At 50.0% G+C, this 26017-nt stretch overlaps 1 protein-coding gene across 50 annotated transcripts in view; it reads right to left on the bottom strand.

Annotated features, from left to right (window-relative positions):
- The window catches only part of LOC103641465 (uncharacterized), a 70000-nt gene extending 44704 nt beyond the window's left edge, over window positions 1-25296 (bottom strand). The window contains exons 1-10 of one of the 50 annotated variants that reach the window (XR_004853205.1): window positions 25052-25251; window positions 24794-24940; window positions 23711-24398; window positions 23449-23625; window positions 23272-23318; window positions 22800-22870; window positions 22364-22423; window positions 22019-22280; window positions 21751-21935; window positions 3409-3653 (exon numbers count right to left, since the gene is read on the bottom strand). Coding sequence is in view for 1 of the 50 variants with exons in the window: in XM_035963423.1 (XP_035819316.1) it covers window positions 22852-22870; window positions 23272-23318; window positions 23408-23625; window positions 23711-23799; window positions 24324-24394 (444 nt within the window). In the remaining 49 variants the exon portion in view is untranslated. The other 49 variants (XR_004853207.1, XR_004853221.1, XR_004853215.1 and 46 more) reach the window with 49 other exon arrangements.
- Window positions 25297-26017: the final 721 nt, after the last annotated feature.

Below are 26017 nucleotides of genomic sequence, written 5' to 3'. Positions count from 1 at the left end.
TCGGAGTCAGACGAGGAGCAGTCCGAATCCCACTCCTTGCCAAGATGAGCCTCGCCCTTCTTATAATTCTTCTTCTTCTCCCTCTTGTTCCCTTGGTCCTGATCACTATCATTGTCGGGACAGTTAGCAATAAAATGACCAAGCTTACCGCATTTGAAGCACGAACGCTTCCCCTTGGCTTTGGTCTTGCTTGGCTGTCCCTTGCGACCTTTAAGCGCCGTCTTGAATCTTTTGATGATGAGGGCCATCTCTTCATCATTAAGTCCGGCCGCCTCAATTTGTGCCACCCTGCTAGGTAGCGCCTCCTTGCTTCTTGTTGCCTTAAGAGCAAGGGGTTGAGGCTCGTTGATCGGTCCATTCAAGGCGTCGTCCACGTATCTTGCCTCCTTGATCATCATCCGCCCGCTTACGAATTTTCCGAGTACCTCCTCGGGCGTCATCTTCATGTACCTGGGATTCTCACGAATATTGTTCACGAGATGAGGATCAAGAACGGTAAATGACCTTAGCATTAGGCGGACGACGTCGTGGTCCGTCCATCGCGTGCTTCCGTAGCTCCTTATTTTGTTGATAAGGATCTTGAGCCGGTTGTATGTTTGCATCGGCTCCTCGCCCCTTATCATTGCGAATCGTCCGAGCTCGCCCTCCACCAACTCCATCTTGGTGAGTAAGGTGACATCATTCCCCTCATGAGAGATCTTGAGGGTGTCCCAAATTTGCTTGGCATTGTCCAAGCCGCTCACCTTGTGATACTCGTCCCTGCACAAAGAGGCTAGCAACACAGTAGTAGCTTGTGCATTTTTATGGATCTGTTCATTAATAAACGAAGGACTATCCGAGCTATCAAATTTCATTCCACTTTCCACAATCTCCCAAATGCTTGGATGGAGAGAAAATAGGTGTGTACGCATTTTGTGACTCCAAAATCCGTAGTCCTCTCCATCAAAGTGAGGAGGCTTGCCAAGTGGAATGGGGAGCAAATGAGCATTTGAGTTGTGCGGAATGCGCGAATAATCAAAAGAAAAGTTTGAGTTAACCGTCTTTTGTTTGTCGTAGTCGTCGTCCTTGTGGGAAGAAGTAGACTCGTCGCTGTCGTAGTAGACGATCTCCTTGATACGTCTTGTCTTCTTCTTCTTCCCATCTTTATGTCTGTGGCCCGAGCCAGAGTCGTTGGATTTGTCATCTTTTGGCTCGTTGACGAAGGACTCCTTTTCCTTGTCGTTGATCACGATTCCCTTCCCCTTAGGATCCATCTCTTCGGGCGGTTAGTCCCTTTCTTGAAGAGAACGCCTCTGATACCAATTGAGAGCACCTAGAGGGGGGGTGAATAGGTGATCCTGTAAAACTTAAACTTATAGCCACAAAAACTTGTTAAGTGTTAGAACAATAAATGCCAAGTGGCTAGGAAGGAGTCTCAACAAAACACAATACCACAAGAGATCAATCACAGAGATGACACAGTGGTTTATCCCGTGGTTCGGCCAAGACCAACGCTTGCCTACTCCACGTTGTGGCGTCCCAACGGACGAGGGTTGCAATCAACCCCTCTCAAGTGGTCCAAAGACCCACTTGAATACCACGGTGTTTTGCTTGCTTTTTCTCAATCCCGTTTGCGAGGAATCTCCACAACTTGGAGCCTCTCGCCCTTACAATTGAAGTTCACAAAGAACACAGAGCAAAGGGGGAATGAGCAACGCACACAAGACTTCAAAAGATCAGAGCAACAACACGCACACAAGTCGCAACAAGAGCTCGCAACACAACTCAAAGAGTTCGCAACTCAACAAGAGCTCTAGATGCTATCACAATGAAACGAATGCGTGAGATCGCTGTCTTGGTGCTTAGGAATGTTGTAGAAATGCTTGGTGTCTCCTCCATGCGCCTAGGGGTCCCTTTTATAGCCCCAAGGCAGCTAGGAGCCGTTGAGAACAAATCTGGAAGGCCATCCTTGCCTTCTGTCGTCGGGCGCACCGGACAGTCCGGTGCACACCGGACACTGTCCGGTGCCCGATTTCCTTCCTAAAATGGCGCAGCCGCCCGTTGCCCGCCAGAGAGCCGTTGGCGCACCGGACAGTCCGGTGCTCCCTTCTAGCCGTTGGCTCGGCCACGTGTCACGCGCAGATCGCGCGGCCGACCGTTGGCTCGGCCGACCGTTGGCTCACCGGACAGTCCGGTGCACACCGGACAGTCCGGTGAATTATAGCCGTACGTCGTCAGCGAATTCCCGAGAGCGGCTACTTCGGCCGAGGCAGCCTGGCGCACCGGACACTGTCCGGTGCACCACCGGACAGTCCGGTGCCCCAGACCGAAACAGCCTCTTGGCTGTACACAGCCAACTCTTTTCTTTTCTTTTTCTTCCTGTTTCCAATACTTAGACAAGTATATTAGTACACAAAACCAATGTACTAAGACTTAGAAACATACCTTTGCTCTTGATTTTCACTTTATTCATCCATAAACATGAATTCACATTTAAGCACTTGTGTTGGCACTCAATCACCAAAATACTTAGAAATGGCCCAAGGGCACATTTCCCTTTCAGACTTCAGTCAGATAAACTCACTCCAAAATCGGACAAGTGCATGTTTCTGGGATATCCAAAGGAAACTTTGGGATATTACTTTTACCACCGGACAGAGGGCAAAGTGTTTGTTGCCCAGAATAGTGTGTTCTTAGAGAAAGAGTTTCTCAAAAGAGAGAAAAGTAAACAAAAAGTGTATCTTGAAGAAGTTCAGGATGAGCCAGTGTCACATGATCCAACAAGTGATGCTAATGTAGCAGAATAAGTTGAGACGTCTGTGGCAAGAGAAACACCACCACAACCACGAAGGTCAGCAAGGCTTCGTGAAGCACGTCAAGAAGTGCTATTGTTGGGCAATGAGGAAGTGTTGTTGTTAGACAACGTTGAACCTGCAACATATGCAGAAGCGATGATGGACCCAGATTCCGAGAAATGGCAAGTTGCCATGAGATCCGAGATAGATTCCATGGGAGAAAATCAAGTTTGGAACTTGGTGGACCCACCTGATGGTGTTAGACCCATAGAGTGCAAATGGATCTATAAGAAGAAGAAAGACATGGATGGAAATGTTAACATCTATAATGCTCGACTTGTTGCAAAGGGTTTTCGACAAGTTCAAGGAGTTGACTATGACGAGACATTCTCGCCAGTAGTGCTGCTTAAATCTATTCGGATCATTCTAGCTATTGCCACATATTTCGATTATGAGATTAGTGTGACAGCCCTCCCAAGTTATCAGGCCCACATGCACCAACCCTTGCCATTAACGGCCTTAGATGGTTGTGCACGTGTACCGGGTAACTTAACAAGGCTATCGCGAGTTCAACAACTTGAACTCATTATCCCAAGGATCTCCCACATTCATGCATATTACAGTAATCACACTCGATACACAAACACTTCAGAGATAGAGTGGAAGACTTTACAAAACATATTTTACATTTCCAAAGCTCAAGTTTTACAACATAAGAAGAATTGTATTTATTACAAGTCCTGATAGTACCCAAAGTGCATAACTTATTATAATAATTGGAAGGGTGAAGCCTTTCCATAAGAGATACACATAAACATTCTAAGCTTCAAGGCCTCCACATGAAGTAACTAACCAAAAGATAAGGGAATAAAACTTCTCCTGCAAAAACAACAGGGGATAAAACCCTGAGTACACAATTACTCAGCAAGATTTACCCGACAAAAGAAAAGACTCTCAACGGTATGCTAGCTGATTGGGAATTGAGGTAAAGTTTATCAATGATCAAAGACTCCTTTTTGCAGAAAAGCTTGCTACGAGTTGATCCTTTATTGCAGAGAAGAGGTTCTAGATACTTCTAACATGATGATCAGTTAGATGGCTCCATCCACTTAATGAACAGGCACTGGAGTAGACTCGTCTTCAACAACCACTTTATCTTAAATCTTCACTCTTTATTTTGGGAGCTCTACATGAAATTACATGATCATGGATGCTTATGCTTATGTAGTTAGCAAATAAGGTATTATAAAGCATTACATGATTACACCTACAAGCTATCTGTTGGAACTTGCTCTCAGCAGCAAGGAGGCCAACAAGGGTGAAAGGTGGTGACAACAGGGTTACGTGCTCGGGGGCAATAGCTCTGTTGATCTCGCCTCTCACGGGCACTGTGCGGGGGTATTTATAGGTATCTGAGTGCCCAGCGTCTTGTGTTAAGGACGCATGTGCCCTCAGACACCTATTTTATCCCCAGAATATTCCCATAAAGCAGGGTTACAAACTGTAATTACAAGTATTCCTTTACAAGTTAGGCCCGTAATACAGAGGCGGCCACGCGGGGCCCGTTACAATGGGCCAGATCACACATGGGCCTTGGGACTGAACGAGGACGCGCCGTGGGAGGACGTCGCCGCAGGCCTTCGTCAAAGTGCCGAGTCCTGCGAAGGGTGTCCCTGCCCGCTTTGTCTCTGTCGGACCAGCGGCTGCAGCGAAGGCCTCGAGCGAAGGGTGGCGTCTTTGCCTTCGCCCCAACATTTGCCCTCCGAGGGACCATTTCGACAAAGTCACCTGGTGCCGAAGACGTCGCTAGATGGCGGAGACACTGCCCTCGCTCGAAGTGGTTCCGCGGGGGTTTTTGATGTGACCGTTGATGGACGGCGTACTGTTGGATTGCGGGTTTCCCGAAGCGCCGCGCCCTGCCTATAAAAGGGGGCGGGGCGGCGCTGTTTGAACTCTGCCTTCCGCGCTCCGCAAAACCCTAGCCGCCCGCCGTCTTGCTGCTCCTTTTCCTCCGCTGCTCCCTTTGCTCGCCGGCGTTCTGGCTCGAGTGAAGCAGACCGCCCGCCGCCGACGACGGTACGTAGCCATGCCATCCTCTTCTTCTTCCACCGACGCCACGCCGCCGGCCGCCGCCTCGTCTGAGGAGACGTTGAGTAACGTGATGGTGGAGGAGTTGCGCGCCGGCGACTCTGTTGAATTTGGTGTGTCACGGATGACGTCAGCCCGTATTGAAGATATGCAGCGGTTGGGCTACTTTGGCGGCGGAGTCGCTCGTGCTCCGGGGACGGAGGAAGTCCCCGAGCCGGAGGGCGAGTTGGTTGTTTTCGAGGCGTTCTTCGTCGCCGGACTCCGCTTGCCTGTGCACCGGTTTGTCGGCGAAGTCCTGCTTAGATTCAGCGTTCAAATACATCAGCTGACACCGAACGCCATAGTGGCGCTGGCGAAGTATGTCTGGGCGACGACTTCGTACGGCGGACAGCCGTCAGTTGAAGTTTTTGCGAAGAATTATTGTTTGCATTGGCAGAAAAGGATGGTTGAGGACGGAGTTGCCCAGTTCGGGTCATGCACATTCACGCCGAAGACCGGCAAGACCACAATGCCAGTAGTGGAGTTGGTCCCGTGCGCCCGCAACAAGTGGGGCAATTGGAATGAATTTTGGTTTTACGTTGCGGAGGGTACTGTCGAAGGCCATAAAGGTCTCCCTGTGTCTGAGATGTGCTCTCATTATTATTCAGCGTATCCGCCTTTTGAAGTGGCAGAAGAGGATGCAGACGAAGGGGCCCTTCGGTGCGCCGCCGGTCAGAGCAGCGGTCGAGATTTAGTTGAAGAGTTCGTGGCGTACGGGGTCTGGCCCTTGGCGCACGGCTGGGCGCTGGGCGAAGTATGCCCTCGCCAGATGCCCTTTCACGGAGGAAGGGTGGTGCGAAGTCCTGCCTTCGCACTGAATTTGCGAAACCGTGACTCGGCCGCCTTTGTGCGTGATGCGGAGGACTTGGCGGTGCGGCTCGTGGGGCGTTACGTGCCGAGGACGGAAGGCCAGCGCAGCTTTGACATCCGCGGGTCAAATGAACGTTTGAACAGGGTCTTCGAATTAAATCAACTGCCGTACGACGGCTACCCTGGTCAAGACGAAGCGGACCGCCGTGGGAAGAAACCGGCAGTGGAGACTGGAGGCGACCCTGCGCTGGTGGCCGCCGCCTCCTCGAAAAAGAGAAAATTAGGTACTGCGATGGGAAGACTTGGGGTGTCTGATAGTTTCGCTAGAGAGTTAATGAGGACGTGTGCGGCCCCGGAGGAGAGGATGTCTTCGCCCGAGCTCCGGGAGTCTTCGGCTCGGATGCTGAGGGTTACCGGGGGTTGTTGGCCTAAAGACATTCCTATCCCCTGTGCGGCTGAGGAGGACTGTTTTACATCTCGTATGGTTCATCGGTGGAGAGTTTTTCCTTATGGGCGAAATATCGGTCATGTTGTGTGGGCAGTGATGGACAAGGATCGCCAAGGGGCGGTGCGAAAACGCCAGGCGACTGTGAGGGTTCACGAAGCCCGGCCGAAAAGGCAGCGGGGAACGACGAAGGCTGAGGCCTCCGGCGGAGGCAAGCCGCCGCTGCCGGCGAAGGTGGGCGCCTCTGCGCCTGGCAAGGCGCCGGAGGTGACGGTGGGCGCCGGAGGCCCCAAGCTGACGAAGGTGGCGCCGTCTGTCAGCGGAGTGGCGGAGGCTGCGAAGGCGGCCCGAACGTTACCGCCGCCCGGCAAACGCGTTGCCGACTTCGGCACCGAGATTAATGTGGAGGATTATCTTGGGGGTAAGTCCATATAAATATATATACACATTTTTTTTTTAATTTGTTGACGCGTTGCAGGGTCGGACGAGGGCCCGCTTGCTCTGGTTGTGCCTGGCGCGGCGATCGCGACGGCTGCGCCAGCGCCGAAGGCGGGGGGAGAGACCCTTGGCGCCGGAGGCGAGGTGTCTGCCCTCGCGCTGGTCAGGGACGAGGCGGGCGTGGCGACCCGCCGGCTGAAGGGAGCGACGGAGGCGTTGAGTCGAGCGACGGAGGCGCTGAGTCAGGTCCGCCGAGCTTTTTTTTTACGCAACGACCTTACGTGTGTTCTGCAGGTGGCTGACTTCACCAGCCGCACCGCGTCGGGGGCCCTTACGGCAGCTTTGTCTGCCGAGGTCGAGAGACTTCGGACGCAACATGCTGACGCTGTCCGTGAGAAGTCGGCCTCCGACAGCAAGTGCCACAAACTGGCGGAGAAGGTGGCCGCCCTGGAGAAGGAGAAGGCTGACCTCCGGCGCCAGCTGGCGGGGGAGAGGAGGGAGGCCAACGAAGCCATCGCCGAAGAGTAGGCTGCTCAGGCGGAGGCCAGGCTGGCGCGGGCGGAAGGCAATATCGCCAAGGAGCTCGCCGGAGAGCTGCAGCGGCGGCTTACTGCCCTGGAGAGCCGCGCGGAGGGGGCCGAGGCCGCGATGCGAGCGGAGGCCGAACGGACGCGCACGCAGCTCATGACTGCATATCGCGAGCTGGGTGTGCGGACGGGTGACTTCGAGGTGCCGGAGCGAGAGGCCGGACTTCGCTGTCTGGAATGGGTGCAGGAGGAACTGCAGGAGCTCCCCACTGTCTTGGCGGGGTTGATGTCGTTCACCTCCCTGGTCACCTGCGAGGCAGCGATGAACGCGCTCTCTCGCGAGGGCTGCCGGCACTTTGAGGCCCTCGACCAGGCAGATGAGGATTTTGGGCGAGATGTCTTTGAGGTCGAAGACCCCGTGGTGAAGGAATCCGCCGGGGCCCTCTATGACCGGATGTGGGGTTCATACGGTTGTGAGGTGGTCCGGGCGCGGGCCGAGGCTGCGAGGGCTCAGGTAATGTTGTCGTTTGCTCGGCGTTTGCTGGATGCGGTCTGTGCGTGTGTTTGCTGAATTTTTGTGCGTTTTGTCTTAGGCGGAGCGCGGCGAGCGGGTGGACGACTTCGGGGCGCTGAACAGCGCGCTGCCTGACCCGGAGACGACCCCTGCGGAGGCCGCGACTGGAGTCGCCCCGGGACCGACCCCGGAGACTGCGGAAGATGCACCAGGCGCCCCTGCACCTGCTGCGGCCGGCGAAGACCTTCCCCCAAAGGTGGCCGAAGGCGCGCCCGATGCCCCCGCAGCTGCTGTGCCGAGCGCTGAAGATCCAGCGGAGGTGGGGGCGGAGGCAGCGGCGGAGGCCTCGGCGGAGGCTCCCGCAGCGGCAGGGCCTTCACAGGTGGCATAGGTGGTGTTTAGGGTTGAGGAATTTTTGGATGTTGTACTGAATTTTGGTTGCTGCGCAGGTTCAAGATTTTGGGCCTGCGCACGCAACCGCTACTACTGAGTTTTTTGGCGGCTTCGACCGCGGAAGATGGAAATGAATATGGTGGGTCTGTTTCTGAGTTTTTTGATTTTACTGACTCTGGGAGCTCGGTTGAGTGGACTGAGGAGTCTTCGGAGGGGGACTTGGATTATTTTGCGGCCTTGGACGTGGCTGCGGCGGAGGCTGCGCCACATGCTGCGGACGCGCCAGACGTGCCCGGTCCTAGCACCGGGCACCGACGACGAAGGGCGGTTGCAAAGCGTAGGATTAGTGCGGAGGAAGGGGCCCGGCTTCGCGTTAGCAGGGCTGGTCGGCAGGAGCTGCTGTCTTTGCCGGCCGCCGCGGGTGCAGGGGAAGGGGAGCTGCGAAGCCTTTTTGCGGGTGAGGAGCTTAGGATAATGTTGTTTAATTATAGAGAGATGGGGATTATTCCTAAGGTTGAGCCGATGTAGGGCGCGGTGCCCTCGCTTGTGTATGTGTAAGGGCTTGTAAAATGGAGTTGTGTGCCCTCGCGTGCCTGTGCCTGCGAGGGCGCTGTGTACTTTGTCTGGTGTGATTGATTATGCTGTGCCAGCATGATTATAAGTGGTCTTGGTGTTGTTTCTGCTTTTGTTGTACTGGGTCGGCTGCGCCCTTAGGCGGCTCTTGCGCGAAGTCTTTGCGATAGGCTTCGGATTTTTGCGCGCTTGTGCTTAGTCCGGCTGCACCTTTAGGCAACTTCTGCGCGGATAGTCTTCGCGATAGCCTTCGGATTTTTGCGTACTTGCTGTGCTTAGTCCGGCTGCACCCTTAGGCGACTTCTGCGCGGATAGTCTTCGCGATAGACTTCGGATTTTTGCGCACTTGTTGTGCTTAGTCCGGCTGCACCCTTAGGCGACTTCTGCGCGGATAGTCTTCGCGATAGACTTCGGATTTTTGCGCACTTGTTGTGCTTAGTCCGGCTGCACCCTTAGGCGACTTCTGCGCGGATAGTCTTCGCGATAGCCTTCGGATTTTTGCGCACTTGTTGTGCTTAGTCCGGCTGCACCCTTAGGCGACTTCTGCGCGGATAGTCTTCGCGATAGACTTCGGATTTTTGCGCACTTGTTGTGCTTAGTCCGGCTGCACCCTTAGGCGACTTCTGCGTGGATTGGTCGCACGCGAGGGTGGCTAGCGCTTAGCCTCGCGGTGACTTCGAATTGGTCGAATGCCGAAGACCGTTGTTGCGGTCTTTTTTCGACACATGCTTTTGCGGGGGATTTTTCTCACATATATTACATGGCTCCGCCTCGTTAAAAACCTCACCCCCCGGGAGGAAAAGAGTGCGGGCCGGTACAAGATTGTTTGGGGCGAATTACAAGGGCGAAATCAGCCCTAAATGGGTCAAACAAAAAATTTGCGAAGGTTGTCGACGTTCCAGGAGTGCTCTAGGTCCTCGCCGTTTGGCGTTGTGAGCCTGTAAGCGCTGGGGGAAGCTTTTGACTTGACTATGAAGGGGCCCTCCCACCTGGGCTCCAACTTGCCCTTGGACTCCGTCCGAGCTGTTCGGATGAGTACGAGGTCCCCCTCGCTGAACTCCCTCGGGATGACTGCGCGGTCGCGCCATGCTTTGGTCTGGGCTTGATATTTGTTTAGGGCCTGTAGGGCGAAGACCCGGTCTCCGTCAATGAGATCTTTTGAAGTTGGCTCATCCACGTCGGGGACGGCTGACGGAACTGTACGCGGGGACCCATGCTTTATTTCTTGCGGGGTCATTGCCTCCGATCCGTATAGAAGGCGGAAAGGAGTGAACCCGGTCGCTCTGCACTCGGTTGTGTTTAGCGCCCAGACTGCCTCTGGTAATAAATCGGTCCATCTGCCTTTTCTTTCATCGAGGAGCATCTTTTTGACAGCTGTGAATATTTTCCCATTGGCGCGCTCCACGACCCCGTTGGACTGCGGATGGTAGACTGAAGCGAAGGCAAGCTTGGTGCCGATGGAGAAACAAAAATCCTTGAAATCTTGGCTGTCGAACTGCTTGTCGTTGTCAACTGTTAGCTCGGACGGTACTCCGAAGCGGCAAACGATGTTCTGCCAGAAGAATTTTTGGGCAGTCTTTGATGTGATTGTGGAAACAGCCCTCGCTTCAATCCATTTGGTGAAGTATTCGACAGCTACGAAGGCGAACTTAAGGTTCCCCTGAGCGGTGGGCAGGGGCCCGACGATGTCCAGGCCCCAGCGCTGGAGAGGCCATGTATGGGCAATCAGCTTTGTATATTGCGAGGGGTTGCCTGACCGAGGGGAGAACTTCTGGCAGGCTTCGCAGGACCTCGTGACCCGATTTGCGGCGCAGATCATTGCGGGCCAGTAAAACCCTTGTCGGATCACCTTGGCAGCCAGGGCCCTTGGCCCTGCGTGCGAGCCGCACGTGCCACTGTGGACTTCGCGTAGGATCTGCATGCCTTCGGTTTCGGTGACGCACTTGAGCATTGGCTGACTGACCCCTTTCTTGTACAGTTGGCCCTCGATCAGAGCGAAGTCCCGGCTTCGATGTCTGAGGCGCTTTGCCTCACTGACGTCGGCTGGATGATAGTACCCCTGTAGGAACAGGGTTATTGGTGCCCTCCAGTCTTCTGTCATGATTAGGTTGACTATACGGTGGCCTTCGCTATCATTAGTTATCTGGAGCCCTTCGGGGCTCCGGACAGCTGGAGTGCCGATGGTGTGGAAAAACACGTCGGAGGGCAGGGGCTCGCCCCTGGCGGCGGCCTTGGCTAAGGCATCGGCCTCCTCGTTCTTGGCCCTATCCACAAGCTGCAGTGTGAATCCCTTGAATTGTCTCTCAAGACTTCGGATAGCCGCGAGGTATTGCATGAGGGCGGGGTCTTTTGCTGCATAGTCTTTCTCGACCTGTCCGGCAACTATCTTGGAGTCTGTCTTGATGATACATGTGGTGACTCCGAGGGCCCTTAGCTTGCGGAGGCCGAGGATAACCGCTTCATACTCCGCTATATTGTTTGTACATTTGTCGGATTCCAGGGCGAAGTTGAGGCGTGCTGCATATCTGTGTTTGACTCCGGCAGGTGAGGTGACGACTGCAGCGACGCCTGCCCCTGCGTGGCACCATGCGCCGTCGCAATGGATGGTCCAGATCTTCTCTGTGGACGAGTCCGACTGTGTTGCTGGCCCAGTCCAGTCGACGACGAAGTCTGCCAGGACTTGCGACTTGATGGCTGTCCTGGGCTCGAAGCTGATGTGGTAGCCGGAGAGTTCGGCTGCCCACTTGGCAATCCTCACCGATGCCTCCGGGTTTCTGAATAGTTCGCCGAGCCCTCTGTCAGAGGTGACTCGGACCTTGAATGCTTCAAAGTAATGGCGCAGTTTGCGCGAGGACATGACAACTGCGTAGGCGATCTTCTCCAGCTCTGTCATGTTGCATTTGGACGGTGTCAGGACTTCGGAGACATAGTAAACAGGGCACTGTCTGACTGCGCCTTCGACTGACTGCTCCTGCACTAGTGCCGCGCTGACCGCGTGCGGCGAAGCCGCGACATAGAGCAATAGGGGGAGCGAGGAGTCGGGGCTGGTGAGGATGGCCAGCTCCGACAGGTACTGTTTGAGTGAGGCGAAGGCCGCTGCTTGCTCCGGTCCCCAGGCGAAGTCTTTCGCGCCGCGGAGTGTTTTGAGGAAGGGGAGACTTCGCTCGGCGGACCTGGAGATGAATCTGTTGAGAGCGGCCAGTCTGCCTGTCAGACGCTGGACGTCCCTGACGGACTGCGGAGGCGACATGTCGACGATGGCCTGGATCTTGGTTGGGTTGGCCTCGATGCCGCGGTGTGACACCAGGTAACCCAATATCTTGCCCTGGCGAACACCGAAGACGCACTTTTCCGGGTTCAGGCGGAGTCGTGCATCTCGCATGTTCGCGAATGTCTCGGCGAGGTCGGCGAGGTGGTCCTCCTTATTCTTGCTGGCGACGACGATGTCGTCCACATATGTAAATATATTTCTGCCGACCTGTCCCTCGAGTACTGTTTTGGTGAGTCTGGAGAAGGTGGACCCCGCATTCTTGAGTCCCTCCGGCATCCTGATGAAGCAATAAGTGCCGAAGGGTGTTATAAAGCTGGTGCTAGCCTTGTCTTCCTCCTTCATGTATATCTGGTGATAGCCGGAGAAGCAGTCGAGGAGTGACATGACCTCGCACCCGGCCGCGCTATCGACTATCTTGTCGATCCGCGGCAACGGGAAGTTGTCCTTCGGGCAGGCCTTATTGAGACTGGTGAAGTCTATGCACATTCGCCATTTCCCGCTTTTTTTCTGCACCATTACGACATTGGAGAGCCACGTGGGGTAAGCCACTGGCTCGATGAATTTAGCTTCTAGGAGGCGGTGCACTTCCGCCTTGGCGGCCTCTGTCTTTTCGTCGGACATTTTGTGGAGCCTTTGCTTTTTTGGTCGCACCGAAGGGTCAATTCCCAAGCTGTGCTCAATTATGGATCGGCTGACTCCGACCAGGTCTAGGGCGGACCAGGCGAAGACATCTTTATTTTTGGCCAGGCAGCAGAGAAGCCTTTCTTCTTCATGTGACGTAAGGTCTTCGCTGATAGTGACTGTCTGCTTGGGCGTGGCCTGATCAAGGGGAACAGTCCTGGTTCCATCTTGGCTCTGCAACTGTGCCTTCTCGTTCTGCTTGTCGGCTGGGCTGGCGGGCGCGGGGACCTCGCGCTGGGCCGTGAGACAGTGTACGTTCCTCTGGCCAGGCACGAAGTCCCGCTCTATGTTGCGCACCGTCTGCTGGTTGCCGTAGATCGTGATAGCGCCTAGCGGACCTGGTATCTTCATACATAGGTACAGTCCGTGGATGGCGGCTTCGAACTTATTGATTGAGCCCCGGCCCATGATGGCGTTGTACGGATATACCATGTCGACGATGTCGAAGGTTACTTGCTCACTTCGGGCATTGGGTGCTACACCGAAGGAGAGGGGAAGCTCTATTTTGCCAACGGGGAAGGTGCCTTTGCCGCCGAAGCCGTACAACGGATTGTCCGAAGGCTTGAGCAGGCTGTGGCTTATACCCATGCGGTCGAAGGCGTGGAGGAAGATAATGTCCGCCTGACTGCCGTTGTCGACTAGGACTTTGTGCAAGTCCCAGCCTGCCACGCTGCAATTGATGACCATAGCGTCGATGTGGGGGGCGCTGCGCAGGTCGACGTCTCGTGCATCGAAGGTTAGCGGTATATGGGACCACTTCGTCTGCACGACTGGGCCGGTGACCGCGACATGGTTGATGCTGCGGTAGTGGTCCCGCTTCTGCCGCTTGGTGTCGAAGTCAGTGCTGGACCCCCCTGTTATCATGTGAATGACTCCGTGATATGGTTGATCGGCGAAGTCTTCCTGTTTTGGGGCGTGGGGGATGTTTTGGTGTTGCTGGTGTGGTGGTGGGGGTGGAGGAGGTACGATTTGTACTTCCTGATGGTGTTGGTAAGCGTGGTGCGGTGGATGCGGAGCGGGGGCGTGGGTATATGGTGGAGGGGGTGGCTGGTAATTATGCGCGACAATTCTGGGATTGTCGGCCGGCTGCGCCCGCGCCATTCTGTCTCTGGTGGCCTTCGTTTCGGGGCAGTCTTTCGTTTGGTGGGCGCAGTCTTCGCCGTGGAAAAGGCAGTAGAACCGGCGCGGCGGCTGCGCGCGCCCTCGGCCCCTGCCACGGGTTCCGTTCCCGCGGCCTTGGGGGGGATATTCCTGGCGACGAGGGGGGTCAGCAGCAGGCTGCTGGTTTGCGATGTTGTGCACTTGCTGCTGACTGCGGCCATCTCGACCGGAGTCTGGTTGCGGAGTCCTCGTCCATGTGCGGCTGGACTGCGGGGCATCCTTGGGCTTCCGCTGTGACTCAACTTTGCGCTGGTGGAGCTCTTCGGATTTGGCATATTTTTCAAAGAGCTGATATAGCTCCTGAAGGTTCTTGGGTGGATCTCTTATACAGTGGCTGTAGAGGACGCCGGCCCGCAGGCCACTGATGGCGTAGTGGATAGCGATCTGATCATCGACTGAGGGCAGCTGTGACTTGAGCGTTAGGAATTTGCGGTAATACTCCCGCAGAGTCTCCTTTTCCAGCTGTTTGCAAAGCGAGAGCTCGGCCAAAGCGTCGGTGTCTGGGCGGTACCCTTGGAAGTTGAGAAGGAACTTGTCCCTGAGACTTCTCCACGAATCAATGGACAGCGGAGGCAATCTGGTGAACCAGGTGAGTGCTGGGCCCTCTAGGGCGATGATGAAAGACTTCGCCATTGTGGCGTCGTCCCCTCCGGCAGATGCAACGGCGACTTGATAACTCATTATGTATTGCGCCGGATCGGTGCTGCCGTTGTACTTGGGATATGCCCCTGCTCGGAAGTTAGCTGGCCACGGCGTCACTTGCAGATGTGGCGCCAGGGGACTTCGCTCATCGAGGTAGTTGACCCCTTGGAATGGTGCGCCGTGCTGGAAGGCGTAATCATGTTGGGGGAAACGCGGGTTCTCCGGCTGCGGCCGGTGTTGCAGGGGTGGGCCATGCTGCAGGCCGAGGTGGCCTTCGCGCGTGTCCTCCGGTTGCGCGCGCTGCTGGAGGGGTGGCTCTTGCTGTAGACCGAGGTGGCCTTCGCGCTGCATCAGCGCGATCTCGCGCTCGAGGTCTTGGGCCTTCTGCTCCTCGTCGCGTATCATCTGCCGCACCTTGGCTAGTGCGGACACACGTTGGCGCTTGGCTTCCAGTATCTCCTTCTGCCTCTGGAGATTGCGGTTCTTGAGGCGCAGGGCGCGCAGCTGTAACTGTTCTTCTGTTGAGACGCCGAGGACCTCGCCGTCCTCGGTGAGATCCGCGCCCTCCACTGGGGCGAAGCCTGGGGGCGGCTGCGATTGTCCTTCGGGCCCGCAGGTGCGGAAGGTGTCGTCTTCGCAGGTGCGGGGAATGTTGTCTTCGGTGGGCTCTTGGTGGGTGGATTGGGTGAGGGCGAGGGCCTTGCCCTTTCTTGCGGCCAGCAGTGCTGCCTTCGCAGCCTCGTCAGCCTTGGGGTTAGCTCTCTTGGGTGCCATCGCGGGTGGTCTTGTCGTAGCACGAACGGTGGGCGCCAAATGTTGGAACTTGCTCTCAGCAGCAAGGAGGCCAACAAGGGTGAAAGGTGGTGACAACAGGGTTACGTGCTCGGGGGCAATAGCTCTGTTGATCTCGCCTCTCACGGGCACTGTGCGGGGGTATTTATAGGTATCTGAGTGCCCAGCGTCTTGTGTTAAGGACGCATGTGCCCTCAGACACCTATTTTATCCCCAGAATATTCCCATAAAGCAGGGTTACAAACTGTAATTACAAGTATTCCTTTACAAGTTAGGCCCGTAATACAGAGGCGGCCACGCGGGGCCCGTTACAATGGGCCAGATCACACGTGGGCCTTGGGACTGAACGAGGACGCGCCGTGGGAGGACGTCGCCGCAGGCCTTCGTCAAAGTGCCGAGTCCTGCGAAGGGTGTCCCTGCCCGCTTTGTCTCTGTCGGACCAGCGGCTGCAGCGAAGGCCTCGAGCGAAGGGTAGCGTCTTTGCCTTCGCCCCAACACTATCATCATAAGTAATAGCTACCAGGGAGCTACTTATCCTTAGAACTCATCTAACCATCCAAAACTTGCTAAACAACTTCATTCCTTACTAAGACACTAGGTGTCCTAAATACCCTAGGGTAAAACTCTTTTCCTTTACTGAGGAATAATTAATTTGCTAAGCAAATCTTGTCCAAACAGTTCCAAACTTTACCCAAGGGTTCACATGCTCAAGATAAGCTTACACAATTTTTAGTGCTCTATTTTTATAACTAAAACTCATATAATCCTATAAAAACCAAGTTTTAATTATCCAAAATTAAGGACTTGCCTGAGAATCCCTAAAACTATTTTAACCTAGAGAACCCATTTTTGTGAGCCTAACAGAATTTACCTCACAACTGTTACTTCTTCATGTAGCTCTAGGAAAAATTCACAAGGTATATCTTTATTAGATAAATGAAAAAAAATCTTCTTAATCCGATTTGGACCCGGCTCGGCCCACACGGTAGGCTGCACCAGGCAAAACTTGCCTGCGACGGCCAACAACAAACCCTCTTAATCCCAGGACAATCACAACACGTCGAGCACCATATCGACATACACAACTATGGTAAATGTGCTAAATTGATTGGAAACAGCAAAATGAAGATCAGGATCAACGCCAACTCACCACTAGGTAGGGACTAGGGAGTAGGGAGCACCACACGACAATGCAGCAGGACAACAATTTGCCGAAGCTCCAAAAGACCAGGACGTTGTAACAGCGAGGTGAAACTCGACGACGCCGAATCCGTAAAACGATGGCGAGGAGACGAGCGCCAGGACCGAAGAAGAGTTTGCTGTGACACACGGTACGGACGAGGAAGAGCTAGGGATGACTGAGACGGCACGACAGCGTGGGACACTGAGATCCGAACGCGAGGACAGAAAGGCATGCATCCGCCGCCGGTCTAAGCTGGAGTGGAGGTCGGCGCGGCTTGGTCGGAGGACCCTAAACCCGGTGAGGTAAAGCTGTAGTGCTGCAGCGCCGGCGTGGTCGCGGCTACGCAAGGCAAGGCGATCTGCTAGAGCTCGAAGACAGCAGGTTGCACTGGACCAACACCTAAGCAAAGGGATAAGGAAGCAAGTGTTATTGCTCGGCCAGAACCTCGCGATCAAGAAATTTGGGGACTCCATCACTGCATGGAATGGACACGTGGTTTTCCAAACTCAGCCCCACGCAGGTTCCAAGCGGATGAGATCAAGGGTGAATTGTTAGAGAGCAAGCAGACAGCACAGCCATCTATAGTGGATAGGTTTTAGGTCCTTCTAGGCTTAGATATTTGAGGCTTAAAGTCTATCCTTACCCACAGCGCCAAAACTTGTCCACATACAAAAAAATAAATTGAGAGAACCAGAGCACATAGTGGTGGAGATCCAGTTCTGTTTCCTAAATTAACCATTGCGACTGAAACTATTTTCAGCCTTGGACAAGTCTGAACCCACCACTTTTAACTCCATTACCCCTCACGATTCCAAACGGTAACAGGGAACCGACCATAACATAAATTGCTCTCCCAACATCCTTATACATCTTTGCTGCAGAAACCCCAGTCCAAAACCCCATGGATTTGGTACTACAGACCTCCAAAGTCGAGCACAAATTCACAAAAACTCAGTTTGCAGCTAACTGAACCAGAGTTCAGACCATACCCAACTGACAGAGGATGTTTAGGTGCAGTTTATTCTCAGATTTGTACAGCACTAAGCCTACCTCTCCTTAGAAAACTTGCTCACCTTACTTTGGTCTCCAAGTTCTCTACAGAAACTACGGCCTAAAAGAACATGGATTGATCACCAAGGATGTCCAAACTGAGCATCATACTGAACTTTCAGTTCCAGCTATTTGAACAAAAATTCAGTTAGTGCACACTGACAATCCATTTTTGGGCAAATTTTACTTTCCTTTTTGTTTGTGATCAAGCCCAACTCACTTAAAGGACTTTGTTCAATATAATATGTTCTTCAACTACTCTACATAAATCATAGTCCAAAACTTCTTAAATTAGCTACAATAGAGCTCCAAAACTGCACTAACAACACTAATTTCAGACTTAGGCTACTATTCAAAATCTGAAGATCTAGAAGTCTGACAGCCCCACTTTGAACACCTTTTTCTCCTAGTTTCATATGGTTTTAGGGTTTCCACATTTCATAAACATTGTTATCCTTTAGTTACTCTACAGGTTTGTTATAGCAACTGTTTCCAAAATACTCATGGATTAAAAGTTACAGGGATCCAAAAAGATATAAACAAAACTGTTTTGGGCTTATTCCAACTGACCCAAATCTGAACTTTTGCAGATTACTTCAAATTCTCCCACATCACTTGGAGAGCTCCAAATATGAAAATTGTTCACTTTTTCAAGCTCCACAACTTTGATATATGGACTTTTAGTAAAACATAGCTAGATCTTAAAATCCACTTTTTGGCTAGTTTAGAGTTGAAAATGGACTTGATCTGCTTCAAGGGTTTGATCAATTTATTGCATCCTACTAAAAACAAGGTTAACCTTAAGCTCAAACCCAACTTTGGTGTATAGAGCTCATGTCCAAATTTCCATTGGTTTAAAAGTTGTTTGTTTGTACTAGATTTCAAACAAGGTCTCTGAACTTCTCTTGCTCTCTTTGAAACGACACAACCTCACCCTTTTCTCCAAGTTCCAAATGCTTCTGAGGCCAAGTTGCTCAATCAAATTGGTGCTCCACATGTTGCTCCACAAGTTTGGTACAATGACCCTTAGCTAGAACCCTATGGATTCCAAACCATCAAAGCCCAAAGTTGGCATTAAACACATAAATTCAGACTTTGGTTTTTCACTAAGTCTGAAAATCCAGAATTAAACACTACATTTTTGGACCACTGTTTCTACTAGTTCCAAATAGTTTCAGGGGTATGAACCTTAACCAAACTTATACCCCAACATGTGGTCTTTCACTTTGGTGCATAAACTGTAACCCATAGCTGTATGGATCAGCCACCAACAGGCTTCCAAAGCTGCTTCAGCATATAAAATCTTCAGTTTCAGATATTGCAGTTTGAAATTCAGATTCTGACATTCCCACTTTGGACCAGTTTTCCACCTAGTTCCATATGAATTTAGGGTTAAGTAGCTTAAACAAAATTACACATCTAGTGTAGCTCTACAGCTTTGCTACTGTGACCATCTTCAAATTTCCTATATATCAAATGTTATGAAGATTCAAAGATAGCTACTTGATATTGTTTCCAGCCATCCAACCTTAGGTCCAAAAAGTTAATTTTTGAGTTTTCTCCACTTCTTCCTATAAATCATGGAAATCTCTATACCTGAAAGTTGTTTGGGTTGGAGAACTCTATAAATTTGGTAATTTGACCTTTTGGAAAATTATTGCCAAATCACAATTTTCACTTTTGGAGCTCTAAACTGAGATTTTTAAAACTAGGTCCTTCACTCTTCACTAATCACAACATCATACTTAGATTATTTTGGATCCTAGTGAATGCATTCTAAGTGTATCAAACAAGTTAATGCGAGTGTATATGATGACATGCCAAATTTTTAGTTATCGTAACACCTGGGGTGTTACAATTTGGCAGATGGATGTCAAAACAACTTTCTTTAATGGAAACTTGATGAGGACATATATATGATACAGCCCGAGGGTTTTGTCGATCCGATCAATGCTGGAAAGATATGCAAACTTCAGAAATCCATTTATGGGTTGAAGCAAGCATCTCCGAGTTGGAACATTTGTTTTGATGAAGTGGTCAAAGGGTTTGTTTTTCATCAGAATGAAGAAGAAGCTTGTGTTTACAAGAAGGAAAGTGGGAGCGCTGTTGTATTTTTGATCTTGTATGTGGATGGCATATTATTGGTTGGGAATGACATTCCTATTTTGGAGTTCGTTAAGGCTTCACTGAAAAATAGTTTTCTATGAAGAACTTAGGGGAAGCAGCATATATTTTGGGCATAAGAATCTATAGAGATAGGTCAAAGAGGCTTATAGGATTAAGTCAAGATACGTACATTGACAAGGTGTTGAAACGGTTCAACATGGAATAGTCCAAGAAAGGGTTCTTACCTGTGTCACATGGTATACACCTAGCCAGAAGCAATGTCCTACGATGGCAAATGAGCGGGAGCGCATGAGTAAGGTACCATACGCCTCAGAAATTGGATCAATCATGTATGCCATGATAAGTACAAGCCCAGATGTTTCATATGCTATAAGTGCTACGAGTAGGTACCAGGCTGATCCAGGTGAAGGTCACTGGACAGAGGTAAAAGACATTCTTAAGTACTTTAGAAGGACTAAAGATATGTTCCTAGTATATGGGGGTAAGGAGGAGCTCGTTGTAACTGGTTACACCGATGCTAGCTTCCAAACTGACCCAGACAAGTTAAAATCGCAATCAAGTTTTGTGTTCACAATAAATGGTGGTGCTGTTAGTTGGAAGAGTTCCAAACAGGAGACTGTGACTGATTCTACAACAGAAGCCGAGTACATTGCAGCTTCTGAATCTACGAAGGAAGGTGTTTGGATAAGGAAGTTGCTCATCGATCTTGGTGTGTTTCCTAATGCCTCTAGTCCATTGAACCTCTACTGTGACAACAATGGGGCAATTGCGCAAGCAAAGGAGCCAAGGAACCACCAGAAAAGCAAACACGTACTGCGGAAATTTCACCTCATACGGGAATTCGTTAGACGGGGTGAGATAAAGATATGCAAGATACATACGGATTTGAATGTTGCTGATCCTTTGATAAAACCTCTTCCAAAACCTAAGCATGAGGCACACATGAGATCTATGGGTATTAGATATCTTCTAGATTAACTCTAGTGCAAGTGGGAGACTGTTAGAAATATGTCCTAGAGATAATCATAGAGATGAGCATATTTCTTTGTATCCATGATATATATTGCTTAATTGAATATCCATGAAAGGCACCTTGTATTGATTAGCAATTATGTGAATTGTTTGTGAGATTCTTTACTTGTATGGTTATTCTAAATGATGTCCCTGGTCAGAGTCGATGACTAGCACATATATTAGTTGATGACTACATTTCACAAGTCATGGACATGGAGATGTCGAACTAATAATGTGGGCGCATGTATGACATGAGGCTGGACCGACCCAATGTGAGATATTGTAATATAGTTCTCTTTTTGCAACATGTATACTGTGTCCTTAGACCTGAGATTGTCGCATGTTCTCAAGATGTGGATTGACCTACTTAGGGACTATCAAACGCTACTATGTAATTGGGTAGTTATAAAGGCAATTTTGGGTTTGTCAGGAAGCATGATGTGAGGCATGGTCAGTCAAGATGGAATTTGTGTAACACCCCGTCCAATCCCTGGACCGGCGGTACTTACTCCTGGCAGCTGTCTAGAATAATATATTGTCCCCACAAACCAACACGAGTATTTTGTGCACACTTTGTCCTCACTCGTGCGCACCCGAGAAAACTTCCCAGTCGGTCACCCGTCCTAAATTGCTCCAAGCCAAGCACGCTTAACTTGGAGGTTCTTTCGAGACAGGCTTCCAAAAAAGAAGATGCACCTTGTTGGTATGGATACTCTATTAATTCTATTAAGCCTTGGGCCAGGATATCACCATCCCAGGGGTCAGGATATCACAATCCACCGCCCTTAGAAGACCGACGTCCTCGTCGGTCAACCCCAATCCAGGAACCTCCCCTCTTAGCCATGTTTGTGTGTCTACTGTCGTCATATGCCATGCCATAACTACACCAAAATAGTGAACTTCCTAGAGCCTAAACCCTAGGAAGTTAGCCCTAAACTCTAGGAAGTTAATTAAACTCTCGGAAGTTAAGCCATCCCGTCGGAAGTTTGGCTCTCGGAAATTTTTTGTCGGAAGTTAGCTAACTTCCTACAGCCAAAGAAGCCTCTCGGAAGTTAGTAGGTTCTCGAAAGTTAGTAGCTTCACGCCGTCACCGCCGTTAGCTAAATAACTTCCTACGACTAACTTCCTACGGCTGACTGTAGCCCGTAGGAAGTACATGTACAAATGATATTGCTGAGTTACATCATAATATAACTAATAACAAGTAAATGATGATGAATTTGTATACCTGATGTTCGGTAGGTGAAGATGTAGGTGAAGACCAAGGATCGCTATTGTAGGACCAGACTGCATTAGCGTGCTTGAATTACCCTCACGAGCTGCTCGGCGATGGGGACGGCTCCAGCACTGCTTCACAAGCTGCATGTCCTTGGCGACAGCCCCACTGCCCTAGCACACGCCGTGACAGTTGTGCTGGAGCAGCGGCTGTGTTAGTATGTTAATTTCTCAGTTATCACGGAGTCAAGGGTGATATCACAATTCATGAAATGTGCAACCTTATTCATGACCTCATGGTGACAATTATTCATTGTGCCAGGTTTAGAAACATGTCTTGTGAGCTTTTCAAATCTCATAGAAAGAAAGCAACAAATCAGCACCGAACCAACAGAATTGAAAATAAATTATACTAGCCACGGCAGAAAAGCTCTATTAGCCGAAACTCTTGATAGGAAGAAATGATGTCTTGCCTCGTGTATAGAAACCAGAATATGCAAAGTGTCAGCCTAAGTGATGCCGGAACAGAGAGGCCATCTCAATCTGCAGGGGAACTTGGGCTTCTCACATGCTAATGCATCTATGTTTGTTTGAAATCAGGATTTCCGACTGGAAGGGTAACTTACGGAAGTAAGAGCAGCTTCAGCACCCTTGTTTCCAGCCTTGCCACCAGCGCGGTTCAGCGCCTACAGTATTCGACGTAGCATTCTCAGCAGGATTTTGATAATAAGCAAAACAGTGCACATGTTTTAAAAAGTAGCAAGATAATCAACAAAAGAAGTCACATTATTGACATGGGACTTTCTCATCACAAGGGAATACTCGTGTGAAACCTCTGGTTCGCTAATGTGGCCATTCTGTATTTAAAGATGTCACCACTTTACAGGTCATGGAAATGTAATGATAGCGCCTGTAGCATGCACAAATAGTGGGCACTCCTCAAAGTAAGCTAGCATATGGCCTGGGAGTTCACTACAAAATAACCCCCCTATAGCAACACATAAGCGTTGCTAGGACCTATAGCAAAATTTTGAACCATCCAAAATTTTGTTTCTTGTCCACCTTCATCACCGTCATTTTGAACTTTGAAGGCATCTGGGTTGTCCTCCGAAAGCTAGGGCTCCTTTAATCTACTGCAGAGCATCAAGTGTAACGAGCGAGGTCATTAGTAAATTAAGCGAACCAGCTGCATCAATTACACACACAGCTCGAGCTGCAACAAATGCACACCCAACCAATCCGATCTAATCAAATCAAATAAAATTTAGTATTAATCTGAACAGGGGAGTGAGAGTCTTGATCTAATCCAATCAAATAAAAATTAATACTCATAGGCCTAGTAGTATGAACAGAACAAGCAGCACATAGGTTCAGACATGAAAATTTAGACATGCTTGTCCATTGTTCACAAGTCTATTTAGGGGATTATGAAGACATTGGAAGGCCTAATGGAAAACGTCCACAAGTCTGTTTATGGGGAGTATAATGCAGATTTATATGGTTGGATTGATTGAGATGGATGTGAGTAGCATACCAGTTATGGTGACAAACAACATCAGAGCAAATGTGTTTAGGAGAAAACTACAAAACAAGAAATGAAGGATTCTGAAATCAAAACAGAAATGAAGTGCAAATGGCATTAGAAATTAGAATATAAAGAGAAGTAGAACCCGCATGAGTGTTGTGGCCACTAGGAAGAAGAGCAATGAACCTGCGGAAGTAGTCGTAGACCCAACCTCTGCCTTTGTCGCCTCAGGTTTGCCAAAAAGAATATTCTCAAGAATTGTAGTTGCAAAAAGAGTAGGTTCCTGATTCACCAATCCGATCTGGTCTCTAAGTCGCTTTAATTGCAACGTCTTGATGTCCACATTATCAAGTAAAACTTGCCCTACAACAACAATCATGACCACTTATTAAAAATCAAATGGACTGACAAGTTACAACAACAAAAGGTGCACAATTCATTTGCTCACCCTGATTAACCTTATCCCTAATGTAACCCATTAGTCCTCTCCCAACACAAGAAACTTTCAGATTTCTTACGCCTTTCCAAGCCCAAATCCTCAGAAACAATCCAAGCATTTTTTTCAAAATTATTATGGTCCTCCCAATATTTTGTAATCAATAAAAAATAATCAAAGTATATAGACTACATATTAACAACATGTAGGAACTAAGATTAATGCCAACTATAAAGCACTGTTCACCATTGCGCTAAACATTGTCGTTCAGTTCTCCACTTTTCCGATATTTATTATCATGTTATTTGGGGAAATTATGTATATTAGGAATTAACAATATACGAAAATAAACAAAGAACAAGCATTCACAGTAGTATATTAGGAAACAACAATTATAAACAGTGAAAAAGAATACATAGCGGGCTCAGTTTCATCCTGAAGAATGCAACAAACATGTGACTGGTTTGTTGATTACAAATTCTATTTCAGGGACAAGCACTTAGCTTATCAGGAACTGAACGGGACGAAGTTCCAGTGGTATAAATAGAAAACTAAACTTCAGCTGTTGCATCAAACCTCAAAGATCCTAATGAAGTTTTAAGAGAATTCAAGAAATATCACTCACTGATTGAAAAGAAACAATACATAAAGCCATGTGCCACGCATATCACTCACCCAGCAAAAAGCAACTACCATGTACCTGCAAGTAGCTTAATTTCAAAGTAAAACTGAGTCACTGATCATACTGCCATGTGCCATGCATAAGACAATGCAAGACCAGTGTAAGATTCGAACCAAACATATTAAATAGGGGTCTGCTAATTACTAACTTTGTATGGAGATGCAGCTTAGGCAATAGAAGCATACATTATCCAGGTGTGCTAATTCATTTGCTCATCTATAACTAGTATATATAATTCCTAAAAAGCAGTAACAAATTCCTTAGGGCTAACAGATCAGCCATAACAAAAATTGTTTTATCCCCTGCCCAAAAGTACTACAATCACAATATCTTAAACTGAATCATGCCATTACAAAGGCAAAACAATTAGTAACTTTGTGTGGAGATGCAGCTTAGGCAATATCACACGTTACCTAGGTTTGCTAATTCAGTTGCTCATCTATACGACGACAGGGGAAGGAGATGGCGGCAGGTGTACGCCTCAGGGGCATGCTAGGCTGGACACAGGGGGAGTTCGTAGCCACAGAGAATTTCACATAAGCCAGCGACCATTCTTAGCGCTTTGATTGGAATCAGATCCGAATACAAATAGCCAAATAGATTAAGTTAGGGTTTGGGTGCTCGGTTTCGTACAGCACCTAGGGAGTGGGGATGAGAATGGATGGACGTACCTGGTGGGTGCTCGGCGCCGGCGACGGGCCCAGCGAAGACCTGGGGGAGGCGGCGGCGGTCGCCCAATCGACGCCGAGAGAGAGAGAGAGCAGGAGCAGAGCACGAGCGGAGCGGAGCGGAGCGGCCCTGGCTCCTTGCCCTGTCGCTGTCGGTTTTTTACTCTTTTGAGCGCAATAGCGGCCCATAGCCGCAGCGTCGCAGGAGCCAAAGCATAAGTGACGCAAGTAATTGTCAACTTTAACTCATCAAGAGATAATGGTGATGGATGTTTTTCTACATTTTTTAGAATAAGGAAAAATTAACAATTTCCTACCATATATAAACATTAGTACTTTTTAAATAGATTTGTTTCTAGAGGCGGCCGTAGGAAGTTAGCGGCTCGCTTGACCGCACACATGGTCAGCATGTAAAAGCTAACTTCCTACAGCTTTTATAAAATACCGTAGAAAGTTATGTTTATTTCCTAGAGCTACCAGTTGCCTCTCGGAAGTTATTTATTTCCTACGGTTTGTTATAAAAGTTGTAGGAAGTTAAAAAACCGTAGGAAGTGTATGTTTTTGGTGTAGTGCATGTGACCACTCTGGGCCCACATGCGCCATGCGCCATATACCCGAACCCCCTACCATGCCATGTGACCACTCCGGGCCCACATGCGCCATGCGCCATATACCCAAACCCCCTAGCCCACACACGCCCGTGAAACCTCGAGGGTTGGCTCTGATACCACTTGTAACACCCCGTTCAATCCCTGGACCGGCGGTACTTACTCCTGGCAGTTCTCTAGAATCATATATTGTCCCCACAGACCAACACGAGTCTTTTGTGCACACTTTGTCCTCACTCGTGTGCACCCGAGAAAACTTCCCGGTCGATCACCCATCCTAAATTGCTCCAAGCCAAGCACGCTTAACTTGGAGGTTCTTTCGAGACAGGCTTCTGAAAAAGAAGATGCACCTTGTTGGTAT

Source organism: Zea mays, chromosome 10, assembly GCF_902167145.1.
Source record: "Zea mays cultivar B73 chromosome 10, Zm-B73-REFERENCE-NAM-5.0, whole genome shotgun sequence".
NCBI classification, from domain to species: Eukaryota; Viridiplantae; Streptophyta; class Magnoliopsida; order Poales; family Poaceae; genus Zea; species Zea mays.
This window is presented reverse-complemented; position numbering and strand designations above follow the sequence as displayed.